Source organism: Littorina saxatilis, linkage group LG3, assembly GCF_037325665.1.
Source record: "Littorina saxatilis isolate snail1 linkage group LG3, US_GU_Lsax_2.0, whole genome shotgun sequence".
Taxonomy (NCBI): domain Eukaryota; kingdom Metazoa; phylum Mollusca; class Gastropoda; order Littorinimorpha; family Littorinidae; genus Littorina; species Littorina saxatilis.
In genome coordinates this window covers 57,992,425-58,014,924 of record NC_090247.1, presented here as the reverse complement: position 1 = coordinate 58,014,924, position 22,500 = coordinate 57,992,425, and the positions used below count along the sequence as shown (strand labels likewise).

The following is a 22,500-nucleotide window of genomic DNA, read 5'->3' as shown; positions in this document are numbered from 1 at the left end:
AAAATCGTCTTTTAGGTGGCGCCCAATTTCATTTCGTCAACCTCAGCCCTGTGCCCTCGAGACACACCAAATTACAGCTCAAACCACCCTTAAGGACTCGGTGGCCGAGTGGTAACGCACTTGCGCTCGGAAGCGAGAGGTTGCGAGTTCGACCCTGGGTCAGGGCGTTAGCAATTTTCTCCCCCCTTTCCTCACCTAGGTGGTGGGTTCAAGTGCTAGTCTTTTGGATGAGACGAAAAACCGAGGTCCCTTCGTGTACACTACATTGGGGTGTGCACGTTAAAGATCCCACGATTGACAAAAGGGTCTTTCCTGGCAAAATGGTATAGGAATAGATAAAAATGTCCACCAAAATACCCGTGTGACTGGGAATGATAGGCCGTGAAAAGTAGGATATGCGCCGAAATGGCTGCGATCTGCTGGCCGATGTGAATGCGTGATGTATTGTGTAAACAAATTCCATCTCACACGGCATAAATAAATCCCTGCGCCTTGATTATGTGCGCGATATAAATTGCATAAAAAATTAAAATAAAAAAATCCCTGCGCTTAGAACTGTACCCACGGAATACGCGCGATATAATCCTCATATTGATTGATTGATTGAAGTACCAGCTGGAAATCTATTCTAAGTCTAGTCTGGCTGGACAAAGGAACAGACAGAGTGAAACCTATACTCAACCCGTATAACTTATACTTGTGTTATTTTCTAACTGCGTTGGGCACGTGATATAATCGTTCGCTTGAGTTCGTGCCCCTATTGTTTCTCGTTATTAACAGCTATTGTGTTTTCAGCGTAGCAATAGGGCCCGATATTTAGACGAGACAAGTATAATGCCGACGAGTCGAAGACGAGTCGCATTATACTTGTTCGAGTCTAAATATCGGACCCTATTGCTACGATGAAAACACAATAGCGTTTATATAGCTATTCTGACATTAAATTCTGTGTTAGAATCATGTTTTTGTCAGCGAGAAGTACCAGAATGGTCCATGTCGTTGATGATTGCAGACGACGGTTCCCTTTCCGCATGAAGCCACAGAAATAACCGAACATTGAAAAACCCACGGACATGTATTACGGAGAAAACTCGAGATAACCGGATGTTTAGCATTACGTCAATATGTTAGGAATCATATGACGTCATGACGTATCATGCTTGCCTACGTAGATTGTATGTTCGAAAGTCTGACTTCTGTTGGGAATTCGCGTGGTGAAGACAGCGGTAAATCTGTAGATGATAAGAGAACAAGGATTGTCTCAGAAGAAACGACGAAATGTTTCAGACCGGTAAATTCATTTCAACAATGCACTATACAATGGACGTTCTATGCGACAGGAGAGTTTGCTGATTTTGTGTTAAACATTGGAGAGATCGTCTGCTAGAATCCGAGATAGGTCGCCGCTTCAGATTGCAGCTTCTGGAAATTTGCAAGGTTTGTTGCCTGTTAAAGAACTGGATTTTACACGTAATGTATGTCATGTACAGCAAGCAACAACAAAAACACACACAAAGCAAATGGCATCGTCTGTCGACTAGTCACAGAAAGTCAGAGTGACAGAAACAAACCTGGCGAGGTATGCGTGTACTTTATACACGTGGAAGAAACCGGAACCATGCGTCTTTGTTATTGCCGATATCGTTTGGATATCGGCAAAAATGGCCAACTTTCGTAGCGTTATGCTTTGATGATCGGAAAAGGGATGTGTGAGACCATCCAATCACAGCCCCCGAATTCCCCCACGTGTCCATCAGAATAGCTATAAATAATTGTATCGTACTTACTTGAACCAACTCGTATAAACGGGTGTGTAATAAAGGGCAACACCCTACCACACAAATAATGTGACACTCACTGGTGCAGGTAGGTCTGGGGCTGCAGCGGTTCCAGAAACACCACCAAGGCTGCTGCAGTCTGCATACGGATCCTATTCCACATGCCTGCCACAGTCAAACGTCCTATTTAAGTCATTTTGTTCAATCAATTCGCAATCTTTCTAATTGTTAATGGTGCAAGGATCTTAAACATAAAATCAAAGACAGCTAATGTTGTACATATTACTCAATTCCACCGAGTGTCTTATAATAGTTCCACTACCTCCCTGTCTTAAAACAGTATGTGTTTAACATTTAATTTTGAAAGATCACACACTTATGCGCACACTAATACACGCACCAATAAATGCACGCGCGCATGCAAACAGGCGCGCGCTCATCCCCCCCCCCTCACCCCCCCCCCCCCCCACACACACACACGCACTAACGAACGTACACACGCATACAAACACACTTACCGGACTGCAAGGAGGGTTCTCAGCTGAAAAGAAATGAGCAGAACAATAATAATCGGACATAAAACAACGAATGCGTATATATTTTTTTATTTTTCGAAAGGGAAAACAATTGTTTGTATAAATAAGAAAATAAGCAAGAATAATATGACTCTAATAATATGAATTATGACTCTCTTGGTTTTTGGACCCTCTAAAGTTCCCTTGAATAGAATATTCAAAGGCAGAGCCTGTCGGGTTATAGTGGGGGTGAGGGGGGGGGGGCATTTATGGGAAGATAAAGGCCTTGTCACACAGTGCAAAAAGGTCTTCAACAAAACAAAAGAAACAAAAGAATACAAAAAAAGGTATCACCTCAAGTGTATAGCATCATTTGTAATAATCAAAAACTCCACAGTTTCTTACAACTTGAGAATGCATGCATCTCGAAACAGTTTCTCTTTCTCGCATTTGTCGAGTATTTACACGTCCTGTGTTTTACTTTTAGTGCCTGTAATCTTGACTTTCCTCTCAGCAAAAAAAATAAAAAAAATAAAGGTAAGGTATGGTTGTTTAGGACACCCCCTCTTAATAGTCTAGTCTTCTCCTCTCTCTCTCTCGCTCTTCTTCTTTCAAAGAAATGGCGGGTCAAAGAATGTTCACACTGTTCGTAGTTCTTTTACTTTTAAGTGTCCTTACCTTGATCTCATAATTGAAACACACCAGTTTAGCACACACCGATATAGTTGAATGTCCTCATATTGAAACCTCAGCATTCAACCACATGCCACTCAGCTGCGCACACGTACGATATATTTGTATGTCCTGACATTTAGGCCTCATCATTTAAACACGCAGCACTAAGCAGCACACACGTACGATGTATTTGACCCTGGGTGTCTTCAAACAAGACCACAGGTGAGGGTGTCCTTTCCTTTCGTGCACATCGTGTTTGGTAAATGTTTGATGTCCTCTAGCAGCTGAATACGCGACCGAATTGCAACTGGAAATGCTGATGTTTTAGAATTCAACTGCTTCATTTCAGCTGTACTACATCTTAGATTTAAACTGTTCGGCATTGATATATTTCAACTGTTCTAATTCTGCATCTTAAATTTCAATACGGTGTTCACATTCAATGACATCCCTTATCTGGTGAAGATTTGTTGAATAGTAATTCAGACCATAAAACTACCTTGGCCCATCAGAATGACAGCATGCCAAGAGGTTTTCAAGAAAGTACTTCACACCACTTTAGAAGGAAAAAAGTCATCAGAACAATTCGGGATGAATCATATTTGAACAGTGAACAAATTTCTGAATTCATGACATATTCGCATTTGTGGTAGTAATATGTGCCTATAACCTGCTTGCAAACAAAACATTCAACAATAAAGACAAATTTGTGACCCTCCACCACGAAATGAGTCGCATGTCACCTCGCGCGGTTCTGCGCTAGGCTTAATATAAGTCCGGGGAGTGTCTAGTAACAGTGTGAGGGTCACCTTAGTCACAGGCTTATAACTCAAACAGTTTTCGCTCTTTTCTAAAACGGTTTTTACCACTGCATAGAGCATAACAAACTCTGTAGGAAAATGTACAAATATGAAAATCATGCAAAGGTTACATGCGACTCATTTCGTGGTGATTTCTTTTCCATTTTCATTTTCATTTCTTTTTTCTTTTTTCTTTTCATCTTTTTGAGAGAAAAAAATGCAGAAACGAACGAACAAACTTAACAGTAGCAATCAAAGGAACTGAGCAAAACAAATTAATTTTAAAAATCATCAAATAATTGACTTTTGGAAAAAAAAAGAGACAACGCTTAACTAAAAAAACTAATGTTTCAATTGGATTGTCTCATTATTATTTGCTTATCCACGATACATTTCACAACACACTAGGTCGACGTACCAGAACATACTTTCTTTTTTAAGATTGAACGGTCAAATGACTAATCTTTCGGTCGTTTTGTCTGCATTTCATATTTTAATTCATTTTGTAACGTAATATTTACTCAATCTTTTGATGCCAGTAAGCCTACTCAACGTGTCGATATATTCTCCTGGCAAAAAATGATCGTTTGATTACTCTGGCTTTGCAATCAAGAAACAATATGATTAATTTAATGTCAATGTATATATTTATTTTCTTGTTTCATGTATAATGTAAACGCCCTCATACTGGAAAAACCGAGAATTGTGACAGAAAAGTACAGAAATGTAAGAAAAAAGAGAACACACTTACAAAAAGAAAAACCAAAGAAGGCAAATTTAATACACATCCTATCAGATCATCAAAAAATGAAGGAATATGTTTGACAAATATAACTGTACTTACGGTCCATCACGCATGTTGGTTGTTGTGTACGAGTGTTCCTGTTCCATTCCAATTGACATTTGTAGCCTCTATTACATCCCTGGCAACATACAACAGATACAAACCGGATAATCACGTGTGGTTAGTATTGTGTAAAGGCTTTTTTTTGTTTGTTTCTTTGTTTGCTTAACGCCCAGCCGACCACGAAGGGCCATATCAGGGCGGTGCTGCTTTGACATATAACGTGTGCCACACACAAGACAGAAGTCGCAGCACAGGCTTCATGTCTCATCCAGTCACATTATTCTGACACCGGACCAACCAGTCCTAGCACTAACCCCATAATGCCAGACGCCAGGCGGAGCAGCCACTAGATTGCCAATTTTAAAGTCTTAGGTATGACCCGGCCGGGGTTCGAACCCACGACCTCCCGATCACGGGGCGGACGCCTTAACACTAGGCCAACCGTGCCGGTAACATACAACAGATACAAACCAGATAATCACGTGTGGTTAGTATTGTGTAAAGGCCATGTCCGCATCGTGAAGACAGTTCGCCTCATCGTTTCAGATCTGGTCAGGCTTTGACATGGAATAAGACTATCCCTCCACTTGGTCACTTTCCAAAAATCAGCACCCTGACTGCTAGCTTACTGTGGTGAGTTGGAATTACTTCATGACTTAATTAATTTACGAAAAAAAAGGCACTAGCGCGTTTTATGAAAATAAATCTTTAAAATAAACAAATAAATTTCAAAGAGAGAATCAAAGCTGTTCATTTCTGGTATGCTACAAAGTGGAGGGATGGTCTTTTTCCATGTAAAAACCTGAAAAATCATGAGACGGTTAGACGAAATATTTTCACGAGAAGGAGTGGGCCTTTAATCCTCTTAAAGGTACTGTCCTTCCCGTGTACCACGATCATCGTCACCGCTACAGGACTGGTCTGTGCAGACTTTAAAGGCCCACTACGGCTCAGATCCGACCAGTCTTTTACATGGGATAAGACCTTCCCTCCATTAATTTTGGTCAAATACCAAATATCTCCACCCTGACTGTTTTCTGTGGTGAGTTGAAACTTTTTTTATGAATTAATTTCCGGAAAAAACCCACTGCAGTACGTACCAGTTCACGAATGAATAAATACATTCTTAAAAATACTACCACCGCGTACAGAGAGCACCCAGACTGTTCATTTTTGGCATGTGACTACATTTTGTTTGTTTGTTTGTTTGTTTGTTTGCTTAACGCCCAGCCGACCACGAAGGGCCATATCAGGGCGTTGCTGCTTTGACATATAACGTGCGCCACACACAAGACAGAAGTCGCAGCACAGGCTTCATGTCTCACCCAGTCACATTATTCTGACACCGGACCAACCAGTCCTAGCACTAACCCCATAATGCCAGACGCCAGGCGGAGCAGCCACTAGATTGCCAATTTTTAGGTCTTAGGTATGACCCGGCCGGGGTTCGAACCCACGACCTCCCGATCACGGGGCGGACGCCTTACCACTAGGCCAACCGTGCCGGTATGTGACTACATGGAGGGATGTTCTAATCTCACGTTAAGGCCTGACCAGATCTACAAGAGCGAGGCGAACTTGTTTTAACAAGGCGGAGTGGGACTTTAAGTTTAAACACAGTGTCCTTCACATTATACACATGCTAAAACTCAAGAACCTATAGCCACTTAGAATTTGGAATTAAATTCATTTCGCAAATAACACAAATTTAATTGATACAGAAAAAAGATTCCTACTCTACTCGAAATTCCCCCGCGTTATTATAATTTTTGGTATGTGTACAAGGGAAAGAGAGCTCTTACGTGAAAGCCTAGGCAGTTTCTTCAGTTTGGAGACATATGTCTGTAAATAGTACCGATGAAACAACCCAAAAGCAGACTTCCAATACAATACATTACCGAGCGTATAAGCAGGACACACACATACACACACGCGCACACACACACACACACACACACACACACACACACACACACACACGCACACACACGCACACAAACACACACACACACACACACACGCACACACACACACATTCACACACACACACACACACACACACACACACACACACACACACACACACACATTTTTTTTTCATTTTGGTTAAGTTTGACTTGAGTTTTGACTTATTTATTGTGGACAATGATGTCTCGCCAATACTAGCAATTAAAGAACTTTATAAATATTATGAATGCAGAATTGGATTGGACAATGAATTATATGGTCAAGGAAAGGAAGGGAATTCAACAGAAAAACGAATACTCACCGGATCGCAAGCGTTCGCTGAAAAAAGATAAAACCATATAAATTGAAAGTCGGATATGTAAGCGTTCGTCAGCACACACACACGCACACGCACGCACGTACTCACGCATCCATCCACGCACGCACGCACACACACTCACACACACACACACACACACACACACACACACACACGTACGCACGCATACGAATAGACTTACCAATGTCCACACAGTTAGGAACCGGGAAACAAGGTGTTGTGAAACACTGAACTTGCTGCATGACGCAGTAGCTACCTGAACTGCATTTCTGAAATCACATGAATTGAAGGAAAATTAAAAGGTGCTAATAAGTAATCCACAACATGTTGTCAAAATATGTAACGCAGTAAAAACTCTTACCCCATTTCTGAAATCACATGTTTGTTTGTTTGTTTGTTTGTTTGTTTGTTTGTTTGTTTGTTTGTTTAATTGTTAGTTTGTTTGTTTGTTTGTTTGTTTGTTTGTTTGTTTGTTTGTTTGTTTGTTTGTTTGTTCGTTTGTTTGTTTGTGTCCTTTTGTCTTTGTTTGCTTATATCTGCTTGTTAGAATGCTATTTGTTTGCTTGTTGGTTTGTTAGTTTCGGGATGTTTTTTTGTTTTGTTTTTTGTTGTGGTTTACTTCCTTCTTTTTGCTCTGTTACTTTTGTTTCAATTTTTTGTTTGCTGTTGCTCGGTTGTCCTTGCGTCTACTTTTCAATCGACTCAATTTGAACTATTTCTGATACACGAAAACCTTTGAGATCAAGATTGGAATGTTGATTTGGAACCGTTCACTCCCCCGAAATCGGCGTATGCTGCCTGACTGGCGGGGTAAAAAAACCGGTCATACACGTACAAATCCACTCGTGCTAAAAACATGAGTGAACGTGGGTGTCCAAGCCCATGAACGAAGAAGAAGAAGAAGAAGAAGAAGAAGAAGAAGAAGAAGAAGAAGAAGAAGAAGAAGAAGACACCAGAAGAAGAAGAAGAAGAAGAAGAAGAAGAAGAAGAAGAAGAAGAAGAAGAAGAAGAAGAAGAAGAAAGAACCGTTCACTCACCGCATTCTTGCAGGTGTTGGTGGGCTCTGGGTTTTCGCACTTGGTACCACACTTGTAGTAGTCGTTGCAGCATTTCTGGTAGCCTTTGCACTGGGCGTCAGACTCGCAGTCCCTTTGGCACCGTGCCCGCCAGAACAGGTCCCACGTGTACTGGGGCGTAGGGCACACACCAGCCCCTACATGCACCACCACATTGACGATAAGTACAAGTCCACCCCCATGCCCACCTCATCCCCACCAACCCACCCACCGAAAAAAAAAAATTAAAAAAAATTCGACGCCGTCGTGGAATTTTGGCGTACCTCATTTTGAACAGCTTTTCATGAGAAGGACCAAACTGATTAGTTTTAGTATGAAATAGTGTTTATATTCGTTCCTGGTATGAGTAGAAATATAAAAGAATTTTAAATGAAGCATTGTCAATCGTATATTTCTCATGGAGAATGATTTGTGACCCTCCACCATGGAATGAGTCGCATGTCACCTCGCGCGGTTCTGCGCTAGGCTTAATATTATAAGTCCGGGGAGTGTCTGGTAACAGTGTGTGGGTCACCTTAGTCACATGCTTATAACTCAAACATTTAGGGTTAGTTTTCGCTCTTTTCTAAAACGGTTTTCACCACTGGATAGAGCATACAAATCGCGTTATGAAAATGTAAAAATATGAAAATCATGCAAAGGTGACATGCGACTCATTCCGTGGTGGAAGGTCACATTTACTTAGTCTAAAGCACAAAAACACGGCTTCCCTTTGCCTCTTACTGTTTTGTGTTGATGGAAGTTTGATTTTCTATTACAAATGAAAGAAAATGTAACCTTTCTTGTTTTATTTTGTTCTGATTTTGTTTCATTCTGAATTGTGGAACATTAGCAGTACCTCTGTTGTTTGGATATCTTCAAATATCGTCTCAGTGCCTACTTAAAAAAAAAAGTCTGCTGCAAACATCTGTGTTGAAAGAAGGGCCCCCCACCCCCTCAACACATCCCCCTCACCAAAGGAGGATTGAATAAATAAATAATAAAAATAATACATTTCCTCTTGCAAATGTGTTCGAAGACACCACCATAAGCCGTAGCCCGTAGGCTTGTTGTTGTTTTCATCTTATGTCAATGGGCATTTCATGAACATGTAAAATACTAATAAAACATTGTTTAATAAACCAATAAATAAATAAATAAATAAATAAATGAATGAAAAAATAAATAAACAAATAAATAAATAAATAGATAAATAAATGAATAAACTAACTAAACAACTAACTAACTAACTAACTAACTAACTAAACAACTAACTAAATAAATTAACTAACTAACTGAACAGATAATTAAATAAAGGATTAAAAAATAAATAACTTCATTAATCAATAAATAAATACAGAAATAACTTTAAAAAATAAATACATAAATCAATGAATAAATACATAAATACATAAAATACATAAATAAATAAATAAAAGCACGCATTGCTTACTTTCAATGTCCACACACATAGGTTGCGGGTCACAGGAGGTGCTGGAACACTGCACCTGCTGCATCTCACATCTCTGGTTGGCACCGCACCTCTGAAGCGACACACACAAAAATAAGTCACAAGTTATATTATTTTCCGTGGAACACGCCAGTGCATCTTACTGGCTAAGGAGGCATGTTCACTCATGTAAAGTCCGTAAAAAGTGGGTTCGATGTTTTGTAATTGAAGTTGTGAACTGTTCGACTGAGTGGCCCATGGTAAAAAAAATGTTTTAAAACTGAGTAGGCCTGCACTCAAACACGCATACAGAGATATTTTTACTCTCATCATAGTTGCACAGGTTCCAACTAGATTGGTGGTGACAGAATCCTTGCAGACGATACTACCACGTCCATTCGTATACCTGTTTTTTGTCAACATGACAGACAGGCAGACAGAAAATTATGTCGACATTTTCAAACTTCGACAGTTTTTTTAATCCTCCACCTTTTTTTTTAATCCTCGACCTTTTTTCAACTCTCCACCTTTTGTCCCTTGGACGTTTTGCTGTTGACCTTTTGTCACCTTCGACCTTTTGTCGCCCTCGACCTTTAGACTCTTGACCAAATGTCCTCGACCTTTTGTGCCTCGACATTGTAAACCTCGACCTTTTGTCGCACAGCCATTTACACTTAGTGCGGTTACCGTGCCAAAAATCATGCTTCAACCCACCAGTTTTTGCAAAAAAATTTGTTTTTGCGGGAATGTTAAATCTAAGTTTCAAACTATCGGCACAATCGAGAAATTTGCATATTAGTGACGTCATACATTAGTGGAAGAAGACACTGTTTTGTTCTCCAAGAAAAGCCTATCATGTTGCATCTCGTTAGAAAGATCTCGGCTCAGAGGATTCAGAAATGCAGTTATTTAATATCTATGACGGCAGTAGTTGACACAAAACGCGTTGAAAGTAGAATCCGAGTGCTTTTTCGCATAAACACACACACACACACACACACACACACACACATACACGCAAACACACACATGCAAACACACACACACACACACACACACACACACACACACACACACACACACAGAAAAATACACACGCATGTGCTCTCAAGAAAGAACTTCAGTTGAAACAGATACCAGCTTTGCGTCATTTTCAGGAAGGAGGCTATGGATGATGGTGTTGTCTTCAGTTGTTGAGACTTCATGCAGTGGCTGAAACGCTGCCACTGGTTCTGGTGGCGCGTTTGGACATTCTTCAGAGTTTCTGCCTACAGCTGTGGTTGGTAGGGATGGCAACGGTACTCGAAGGGCTTTTGATGCAAGTAGTGCATTCAAGGCTGCATCAATGAGGAAATGACCTCTGATCGCACGTGTCACGGCTTTTCCCTCAAGCATTGATTTGGCAGCATTTGGGGCATACACAGTGCATAGTGCATCGTAAGGCCAGTTTCCGCCATGAGATGTCCTATACAAGCGAGAAATCTCATCTCCACGTGGAAGGGACCAAGCCGAAGAACTACAGAACGTAGCTCACTGGAAGCTGCTTCTGCTGATATGATGCTGAGGGCCTTCCCCCAGAGGGGCTGATCAAAGGTGACTACAGTGGTTTTGTTGTATCGTCTAGCTTCAGCAGAAAGAAACAACAGCGTTGAATAGACACAAGTTTTGTCACTGGGTTTGAGATCTTCTTCTTCGGCGTTCCAGGATTTTTGGCCTCAGGTCAGACTTTAAGTTTTGTAGCTTGAATAAAGCTGGTGGTCAGGATCAGGGAGTCTTTGATGCCCCAGAGTTGCTCCTGCAGGCACCTTGGGGCCAGTGATCTGTTCTGGCTTCCTGGTGGAGCGGGCAGGTCTGCAGGATGTGCTCCGGGGTCTGTGGGCCTGTTTCGCACGATCAATCATCGGCAAGAAGACAATAGATGACTGACCTGGAAAGTCACCATTGTGGACGGCCTGCATTACTCCTGACCAGAATCATGGTCTCTGAGGACGGAGCAGCCATGCTGACTTCCATAGGACTTCAACTTCTTTGGTAGGGTTTTCAACTAGGACTGTCCTTAACTTCTCATAGGTGAGACTTGCCAGGGCTTCACATCTCTCATCGTTGAAACTGATTTTGACACGGGCTTTCTTCATGACCTCCTCCAGCCTAACCTCTGTTTTCCGAGCGATGGACTACCTATTTTTGATGAACGGGGTTATGGAAGCAATCATCATGCCCATTCCATGGAAGGTATTCAGGCCATCAATTGTTCCAGTGTTATGATGGACATTGTCTGCCATGTACTGCATGAAATGTTCATCTGTGGCTGGGTTGGCCTAGTGGTAAGGCGTCCGCTCCGTGATCGGGAGGTCGTGGGTTCGAACCCCGGCCGGGTCATACCTAAGACTTTGAAATTGGCAATCTAGTGGCTGCTCCGCCTGGCGTCTGGCATTATGGGGTTAGTGCTAGGACTGGTTGGTCCGGTGTCAGAATAATGTGACTGGGTGAGACATGAAGCCTGTGCTGCGACTTCTTTCTTGTGTGTGGCGCACGTTAAATGTCAAAGCAGCACCGCCCTGATATGGCCCTTCGTGGTCGGCTGGGCGTTAAGCAAACAAACAAACAAAAAATCTGTGGCTGGCACGATTATCTCCTGGGTGGCAGCCGCACTCATTTCGTACGTCTTTACTTCTCTGTAAGAGGAGCTGATTCCAAGGGAGTACACCGTGTCAATCAGGAATTTCAGAACCAAAACAGTGGTGCATCTGAACTCCAAGACCAATCTGCAGTGGAGCAATTAAAATTCTTGGGCGAGCTGCTTGCATAATTGCTTGGCCAATTGAAGCAACCTTCACATCAGTGTCCTTTCCACTGAAGATCTCTCCGAGGAAAGTTTGCAAGGATTTTTGCACAAAATCAAGGTTTGCTGTAATTGAGGAAGTGCTGTCTGGACTTGGGTATTCTTTTCTGCTGGTGTTTATCTTCTTAATGTCACTTTTGATAAGTTCAGCAGCAGCTCTGATGATGTTGTCTTTTTGAGTTTCTTCGTCAGTCGTCTCAGGTGTCGAATAAAAGGAATGAAGAATAGACCATGTAGTCCTCTGAAATGTTACCACGTTTGCTTTCCCATCCATTTCTGTGATGATAATTTCATCACCAAAATGTTTCTTTAATTCTTCTTTCATCTTTGAGTGACTATAACAGTCACCACCTGTAAACTCTTTCATTTTTCTGATGAGGTCAATGATGGTGACTTGTTCTGTATCGTTTTCTTGCAGATAATTGACAACTTTTCTGAACGCTTCTGCTCTTTTTTCATCGACTGGGCTTCCTTGTTTTGGTCTTTTGTTGTCAGTGTCTGATGCAAAGCACTTTGGAAGTTTCCTTTTTGTTCTAAAATTGGTGCTGCATGATTGGTGGTACAAAGCATCAGCTGCTGGAAGGTCCGAGACGAATTCTATCCTGCCTTTTTAGCCCATTCGTCTGCTCTTTCAGCACAGATTCTATAGACGGTCTTCTGAAAATCTAAAGTGCGAACAGGAAGTACTGTTGGACCTCGTTTTGAAACAAGTTCTGCATGCATGCCACAAAATAAACAACATTTCCTGAAATCAAAGGGCTGATTCTTTGACCGCAGTCCTTGGTTCAAATTTGCAGCAGTATCTTCATCTTTTTTTTTCCCGAAGGTAGGCTGCTATGTTGTGCTTGTTCGTATATGAACTGCGACAACGTACATGCACAGCCTGCCCCTCTGCAACAACAATTGAATCACCACGCTCGGTACCTGCTCTGTGTATGCTGTCTCTTCCCTTCTGTTGCGGAATGACGATCTGCTCCCCTGAATAAAGGCTGCCTTCACACAGGATACACGTCTGCTCCATGATCTGGAAAAAAATCATTTATAACATAAACTTAAATAAAGCAGTTGGATTGACACTGTATGTATAATTGTCCAGACGCTAATTAACGCAAACATGTTGTTGGTTACAATAGTCACATTTTGTCTTTAAGTAGTACAGCATATTTTATTATAAAATATCCTGAATACTGTGAAACACCCTTATTAAGACCCTCCATTTAAAGACCTGGTTTTCTCAGATTATTTTGTTGGTCTTAAGAAAGGGGGTTCCACTGAAACATGATTTATTGAAAATATAAACATATACGGGATTTGTTTTATTTAGCCTTTTTTATGAAAACTTTTTTTTTTAGCCTTTAATAGAAATTGCTGATATGTCAAACCTACCTCATTCTTGTCTCATTCGCAGTGGTCACTGGTGTAGAGCAAGGATTTCGCTCAGAAAGCAGGTGACTGTAGAAAAAAATGATAACATTAATGATTTACGCATCAAATAAAGGCTATCGTGATAGCATTCCATCAGAGAAGTGCCTATTGTGTCAGCAATGGCGACAATAACATAAAAAACATAAATAAAACATCACCGAACAGTGCAATAGGAAGTTTATTTTTGACAACATTCGCCTACCATACATACTGGAAGCACGATCAAGAATTCGCACGGTCTTTGAGTATAATATACTTTTTATTTCTAATCTAACTTCATAATTGTATTTGTGATGCTGAGCTTATCCACTGCAAATATTATCTGCACGTTTGAAACGGTGAAACAAGTTTTAGACTCATGTTGTGCTGTCTGGAAGCAGACGAACTTTTAGCGAAGCTAGGTCGTCTTCATATCAGGCTTTTTTTCTTTCCAATGCATTCGTATGGCATAAATAAAGAACTAGCGCTAGCATTCTACACATGCAGCCGAGAAAATGAGGTGGTAAAAATGTTAAAGGACGAATAAAAACGTAAAGATTACTGATTACTCACCTTTTTGCATGTGGCCACGCGAAGCACGTTCGACCAGACTTTGAGTGCATGGCGCGCATACACTTCCGGCTTTGGGACGGCAGGCCAAACCAGTCAAATCTGCTTGTTCCGTGTGATTGCATGACTTTTCTGATCCGATAACTCACTTATTCCATTACCTCAGAGCTTAGATTTTAAACTGGGTACTAAAGGACACTTTATCTACCAGTCTGTGCTGATTTCATTTTTGTTGCAATTAGTGGTACCCCTTTAGCTCCCGTAATTCCACTAACTCACTCCTACAGTGATACGGATTGTGACAGGGTCGTTGCAGGCCTTACCACCATACCCATTCTAACAACACTTCTCATCACCACGGCGTTCAGAAAGACAGCCAGACAAACAGACAGAAGCAAAAATAGACAGACAGATATATACATCATCACTCCACTCACCACAGTGGCAGGTTCTGACAGGATTATTAGTGACAGGGTCCTTGCACGCAATACCACCACACTCGTTCTTGCAACACTTCTCTTCCCCACGACTGGTCAAACAGACAGGCAGACACACACACAGACACACACGCAGGCAGATACACACACAGGCAGACACTGACACACACAAACACACAACCACACACACACACACACACACACACACACACACACAGGCAAACACAAACATACAAACAAACACACAAAACACACAAACACACACACACAAACACACACAAACACACACAAACACACAATCACACACACACACACACACATACAACCACAACCACAACCACAACCACACACACACACACACACACTCACACACATACACACAGACACACACACATCATCACTTCACTCACCATAGTGGCACAAGTTCTGACAGGATTATTAGTGACAGGGTCCTTGCATGCCATACCACCACACTCGTTTTTGCAGCATTTCTCGTCCCCACGACAATCAGCGTCACTGTCACACATGAAGGCACAGACGCCGAAAGAGTTGCCGTCGTTCACCACTGCTGGGCACTCGCCTGTCTTTTCTGGGGAGAAAAAATCAAAATGCAGAATATTTTCACTCTGAACAGAAGTGTTTCACTTTTAAACACATTTCTGTAACAAGTTTTGAACACACAGTGGTTTTATATACAGTTCTGCGAGCAAAAGAGACACCGTGATAAACACATTGTGTTCTTCCCCCGAAATCGGCGTATGCTGCCTGAACGGCGGGGTAAAAACGGTAATACACTCGTGCTAAAAACATGAGTGAACGTGGGAGTCTAAGCCCAAGAACGAAGAAGAAGAAGAAACACATTATGTTCATAATTTTTCATGTGTACATCAGAAGGCACTATGCGTGCTACTATTTCTAGTAGGTGTGTGTCATGAAAGTGTTCAAAACTGGGAACAGGAAAGTGTTCAAAAGTGGAACATGTTTAGAGTGTTATTTCCCGAGGTTGGGAATTCTTCCTGCTGTTACGGTTAAAACAGGCATTCGTTTAAAAAACACAAAAAAAGAAGTTCAACGATGTACAGAGCGGTGCCATACATATTGGATGTTTTTAGTGATTTTTTCATCCAGAAAGTAGCTGATATTAGATCAGAACTTGACACGCTAGCTGTTAATTCTGCTGCACCCACTCATGTTGATGCTTCCCCTGCCTGTACGTTTTTAGCATTCCAGAAAGTCAGTGAGAAGGACCTTAGAGAGATTATTTTGAAATCCAAACCTACAACTTGTCCACTTGATGCATTGCCCACACCATTACTTGTTGAAAACCTTGATCTTCTGTTGCCTGTTCTCACCCAGATTGTTAATGATAGCCTGTTGTCTGGTGTTTTTCCATCATTGTTCAAAACTGCACTTGTGAAACCGCTCCTTAAGAAATCCAATCTCGATGTAAATGTCTTAAAGAACTACCGCCCTGTTTCTAACCTTTCATTTTTGTCAAAGATCATTGAGAAAGTAGTTTTAAAGCAGCTGTTAGTGTATTTGAACACTCATGATCTGATCTCGCATTCTCAGTCAGCATACCGTCCTTCTCACTGTACTGAGACTGCCCTGCTCAAGGTGACCAACGACATTCTGTCTGCTCTGGATGGTGGTGATGTGTCTGTGCTCACCCTACTGGACCTCTCGGCAGCGTTTGACACAATAGATCATGTCACACTGCTGAGCAGGCTCCAGACCTTGTATGGCATCTCTGGTCCAGCGCTGGCATGGTTTGAGTCCTACCTTACGGACAGAACTCAGGCTGTGCTTGTCGATGGCCAGAGATCAGCCCCAGCCCCCCTTGTTTTCGGTGTCCCTCAAGGCTCTGTACTTGGCCCCGTCCTCTTCATTATGTATACCAAACCCTTGTCTGCCCTCATTCAAAATCATTCCGTTTCAAACCAGTCTTTTGCTGATGATACCCAGTTGTATAAGCCTAGTTCCCCCGCTGAGACACATGCCGCCATCCAGACCATTCAGACCTGTATCTTAGATGTTAAGTCATGGATGGTAGAAAATAAGTTAAAACTAAATGATGATAAGACAGAGGCACTTCTGTGCATGAAAAAGTCCACTAAGTTCCCAAATTCTCAACCTTCGTCTGTCCAAGTAGGCAATATCGACATCTCTTTCTCTTCTTCAGCTAGAAACCTCGGCTTCACCATCTCCTCAGACATGACACTCAACAAGCACATCTCCAACATCTGTAGGTCCGCATACTTTGAACTCCGCAAGATCGCAACCATCCGCCATACTCTGTCCGTTCAAACTACAAACACTCTAGTCTGCTCTCTTGTTCTTTCTAAACTTGACTACTGTAACTCTCTTCTCTCTGGCTGTCCACTCTACCTCCTGCACAAACTACAGAAAGTTCAAAATTCTGCAGCACGCCTGATCCTCAAAGCACGAAAAAAAGATCATGTCACACCACTTCGCCGCACACTCCACTGGTTACCCATCCAAGCCCGCATTGAATACAAACTGTCCACTCTCTGCTTTCACTTCTTCTCTGCCTCGTCTCCTGCTTATTTCTCTGAACTTCTCACTGTATACACTCCTGCTAGACAACTCCGCTCCTCTTCTGATAGCCGCACCCTAGTCATCCCACACACAAAATCAAAAGCATATGGACAACGCACTTTTGCATTTTGCGCATCTACTCAATGGAACTCTCTCCCCTCTCACATTCGCCACTCTCAGTCAGTACAGTCATTCAAGCGAGCACTCAAAACTCACCTCTTCCAGAAACACAACTCCTAAAGTCGCAACATTTTGCCATCCTGTTCTGTAACGGTTCCATCTCTATTCAGCTTGTTATTTTTGTCTTTTGTTTTAAATTATTATAAATATAATTTTTCACTGCAGTAGTCCTTTAACTTTAACCCTTAGCTGTAGGCTAGATATGCACAAGTCATGTCGGTGCCACATAATGCTGACACACATGTTCCTGTGCATAGTTTATGGATAACGTGTAGTTGGGAAGTTAAGAGTAGAAATAATTAGTATTTAGTGTAGGAGGAGGGTTGGGGTGGGTAGGGAGGGGGTGGGTATGGTTTACTTTGAGCAGGTCGGTTTCAGTTTTAATAAACAATTTTAGAGAATTGTGTATCTTATATTTGAGTCTTTCGTGTTTTAGACATTGATGCATTTAATAGTTTTAACGAGTTGCCTTTTGTTTTATCATTCTGGTGTTTATCTAGCTGTGCTGTGTATCTTATAAGAAGTTCTTAAAAGTTCGAAGTTATTTTAGCATATAGGTTTGTTTGTTTTTTTATGGTCTTAACAGTTAAACATGTATTACGTTATCATTAAGATTCATGCTTTGTTAGCACTAAGCAGTTGTTTTAATCAGTCTGGTTTTCTCTTGTTTTCATCTTATGAACATTCTAAATGTTAGACTAACTTATTGTCTTGTACAGAATAACAACTGTGTGAATGGTGCTATACTGAATGAAAGAGTGTGACATGAAGTTCTTGTACATCATTGTAAAGAGTGTGAATGACGTTTTAGTTTAGATGTCAAGCGCTAAGAGCAAGCCTTTTTAACGAAAGTTTTTGATTTAGCGCTATATAAATGTTCTTATTATTATTATTATTATTGCATACTCAAGGGCGACGAACTGCAAAATTAAATTTGTAAGGTTGAGTATGAACATGTTTCCGATTTAGTGTTCGCACTACTCCTTTTCGTCAACGCAAGTAAGAACATACAATCCCCCAAAGAGTTATTTTCGTGGCCCGTGTGGTTCAGATTCAGTGTACTCTCTGCCCCGACTTGCAATCGATCCAAGAATGATTTCATCTTATCCTTTATCATTTCCTCATTCAAAAATTATACGTTTTTATTTGGATCAAAAACAACCTCAGAAAGTCCAAAAGAATACAGAGAAGCAAACTTTCTGTTTAAGCGCTGTACGCTACTGCACTATACTGACTTGTCACTTTCTGCACGGGCTTTCCTGTGAGACGCTTTTAACTACTGCGCTATACCGGCTTGTCACTTTCCGCACGCTTATTTCGTGCACAAGTGCAGCGTTTCTTGGCGCATGGCCGCGGGGGATAACGGTTTGGTGAAAATTAAGGAATGCAGCCTGTTAATTTCATTATGTGAGTCCGATCGCGACAGATTGACTAAATACAGTAATTTCGCGACTTTTTGTTTTGTTTTTTGTGGTGCTTTTGTTTGCTTTTGTTTTTGTCAACGCAGGTTATTACATCAGTTCCAGAAAAGAGTTATTTTTCGTAAATCATCTAATATCTTACTGACCTTTTTTGTCCACACAGGTTGGGATGGGATCACAACGCGTGGAACCAGGCGCGCATGGAGGATACAGCATCTCACAGGTTTGGTTGGGCTCGCAATTCTGAAGAAATATAACAAGGGAACAGTAGTAACATTACAAGAAAGTAATTTGATTTTCCAGGTTACAGCTAAAGCATTACACGAGAACAGCAGTAACGTTACAAGAAATTGATTTGATTCTCCAGGTTGCAGCTACAAAATTACAACAACAAAATAAATTGGATAAGATTAGAAAAAGTTATTTTTTGTTAACGAGGGTATATTATATAATAGCATGAGCCAATGGGGACTTTCGTACATCCTGCTCTCTGCCCATGAGAAGGACTATTATAATGATTGAATACTTTAGTAATAGAGGGAGTGAAAATAGCACAAGGTCATAAACATAATGGATACAGATGAGGCGTACGAGCTATACAGAACTTTAAACAATGATTTATTCGTGATTTACATGTTCATGAGATTTACATTGTCATAAAGTGAAAACAACAACAAGCCTACGGCTTATGGTGGTGTCTTCAAAACAAACTTGCAATCGGAAATAAGAACATGGCAGACAGTCAGGTCCTTACACAATAGGCAAAAACAGTCAGTCAGTTTAATTAAATTAACAGACTTTATTGTCTGAGTGAAGGGAGAACGTAAAGGAATTTACTGACTGGAAATCTACGTTCAACACTTTGGGGATGTCTTGCTAACAATATTTGTGATTATTTACATTTTGGAAGTAAGCTTACTGTTAGCTCGCACTGTAATCGAATTGCTTCGCATTACTTGGCGGGCATACAACACTGTTTACGACTGGCCGTAATCTTATGCAAATCTCACTTTCAACCAATCCGACGCAGCGCTTGGTTACCCAGCACTCACGCACAAACACATACAGAAACATTATTTTACTCTGACCATCGTGGTACAGTGGAAACCCCATTCTAAAAAAAAACCAATTTAAGCCTCCCTTTGTTCTAAGACCTTACTTTCTTAGATGATTGTTCTGTTCATAACCATTGTACATTAACCTCCATTTTAAGACTCCCTCCATTTTAAGACTCCCTCCTTTGTAAGACCTGGTTTGATCGGATTTGTGGAGGTCTTAAAAAGGAGGTTTCCACTGTAGTATCGGCTGCAAGGATCCTTTGTCACATTCAATCCTGTCAGAACCTGACAACTCACTCACCATAGTATCACATGATCGAGATGGGTTGGGGGTGACAGGAAATTGGCAGACCGTAGCCCGCCACCCGTTCCGACAAAACTCTAGACCCTGTTTCTTGGGCAGCCATGTAACCCTCCCGAGAAAAAAAACTAACCCACGGTGAATGAACACTTCAAAACACACTCACCATGGTATCACATGTTCCAGATGGGTTGTGGGTGACAAGAACCTGACAAGCCAAGGCTCCACAGCCATTCCGACAAAACTCTAGACCCTATTTCGTGTGAATTACTTGTTCATCTAAAATTCCAGAGGTAAACTAACCCACGGTGAATGAACACTTCAAAACACACTCACCATGGTATCACATGTTCCAGATGGGTTGGGGGTGACAAGAACCTGACAAGCCAAGGCTCCACAGCCATTCCGACAAAACTCTAGACCCTATTTCGTGTGAATTACTTGTTCATCTAAAATTCCAGAGGTAAACTAACCCACGGTGAATGAACACTTCAAAACACACTCACCATGGTATCACATGTTCCAGATGGGTTGGGGGTGACAAGAACCTGACAAGCCAAGGCTCCACAGCCATTCCGACAAAACTAGCTAGACCCTGCTTTTGATGCATGCATGTAACATTCCCGAGGAAAACTAACCCACGGTGAATGAACACCTGAAACAACACTCACCATGGCCCGGTATCACATGTTCCAGATGGGTTGGGGGTGACAGGAGCCTATCAAACAAAGCTCCATAGCCATTCCTACAAACCTCTTGACCCTATTTCGTGTGAATTACTTGTTCATCTAAAATTCCAGAGGAAAACTAACCCAAGGTGTATGAACACTTGAAAATACACTCACCATGGTATCACACGTTCCAGACGGGTTGGAGTTGACAGGAGCCTCGCAAGCTCCACAGCCATTCCGACAAAACCATAGACCCTGCATCTAAGTTCATGTAATCGCCCCGATGAAATCTAACCGAACGTATATCAACCACCAGAAAACCATGTAATGCAAACACACTCACCATGGTATCACATGTTCCAGAGGGGTTGGGAGTGACAGGAGACTGACACACAGTAGCTCCACAGCCATTCCTGCAGCACTTCTGTTCTCCTCCACAGTCCTGGTCCGATGCACACGTGTTGGCACAGATTCCAATTTCTCCTGCTGCCGGCACGGGGCACTGACCCGATTTCTCTGTGGATGGGAAACCAAGCAAAACAAATGAAACAGATGATTCGTTGTTATTACACCCCCGGTATAGGGGTGTGTATAGGTTTCACTCGATGTGTTTGTGTTCGCAAGTAGATCTCAAGAATGAACGGACCGATCGTCACCAAACTTGGTGAACAGGTTCTATACATTCCTGAGACGGTCCTTACAAAAATTGGGACCAGTCAAACACACGGTTAGGGAGTTATTGGTGGATTAAAATTATACAAGGCCTGGTATAGACGGACACCCCCGTTGGTCAAAGGGAAATAACCATTCTCACTGCCACCAACTGAGAAGGTTATTTCCCTTTGACGGGGGTGTAGTTCCTATCGGAGGAATTTCTTGTTGTTTTTGAACGTCCCTTCAACTGAAATGACTAGGCGTGATCGGTGCGAGTGTAAAAGATGAAAATCAATTAGAGGCTGGGACATGTAAATAACTGTTGGATTGAAATGAAAAGAAACCCTCTCATTATGACTTTGAGTATGTTTTTGGCTTTTGTACAGCTATTGTTGAATTTGCGCCATTGAAGTATCCCATTAATGATTATAAGAATAAGAATACTTATTATTATAATCTTATGATTATATAACAAGACATTTACCTTCCCATGCAAAAAAAACTATGGACGCATTTAGCGCACGTCGGTGTTTTTCTTAAGTCATTTTTAAAGCTAAAGGCTTAAACTTCAATCATCAGCATGAATGCATGCCCTGAGACGGAAGGTAGCTTGAAACGGATGCAGTGTCAACATCTGTAATTAATTTAACAAGAACAATCCACTCGGCACAGAACGCGTCCAGGGTGTTCATTTTTGGTATGTGTTTGAGTGGAAAGATATTTTTCTTCCTGTAAAAGCCCGGACAAATCTGAGCTTATACTGACGTGATTGTTCGCTGAGGACGGAATACATGTTTGACACAAGGTTGAACACAACACGAAAGACGATTCTGTGCTAATTTGCTTATATTCTGATGGAAGAACCACCGAGCCCATTAAACGTCCTAACTCGCCATACACCACCCCCACCCCCCCCGCCCCCACCCCCCTCCCCCACAACCCCCCCCCCCCACCACCCCCCATATCCCCCACCCCCACCCCGCCACACCATCTTTT

The 22,500-nt window shown here is 41.7% G+C and overlaps 1 protein-coding gene across 1 annotated transcript in view; it reads right to left on the bottom strand.

Annotated features, from left to right (window-relative positions):
- Positions 1-22,500, bottom strand: part of LOC138962765 (keratin-associated protein 10-4-like) — a 37,138-nt gene that overhangs the window by 1,676 nt on the left and 12,962 nt on the right. The window contains exons 8-17 of the mRNA XM_070334714.1: positions 21,194-21,366; positions 18,967-19,063; positions 15,071-15,249; positions 9,411-9,501; positions 7,940-8,115; positions 7,084-7,171; positions 6,885-6,901; positions 4,613-4,691; positions 2,297-2,319; positions 1,859-1,943 (exon numbers count right to left, since the gene is read on the bottom strand). Coding sequence (XP_070190815.1) covers positions 1,859-1,943; positions 2,297-2,319; positions 4,613-4,691; positions 6,885-6,901; positions 7,084-7,171; positions 7,940-8,115; positions 9,411-9,501; positions 15,071-15,249; positions 18,967-19,063; positions 21,194-21,366 — 1,008 coding nt within the window. The remainder of the gene's footprint in view (positions 1-1,858; positions 1,944-2,296; positions 2,320-4,612; positions 4,692-6,884; positions 6,902-7,083; positions 7,172-7,939; positions 8,116-9,410; positions 9,502-15,070; positions 15,250-18,966; positions 19,064-21,193; positions 21,367-22,500) is intronic.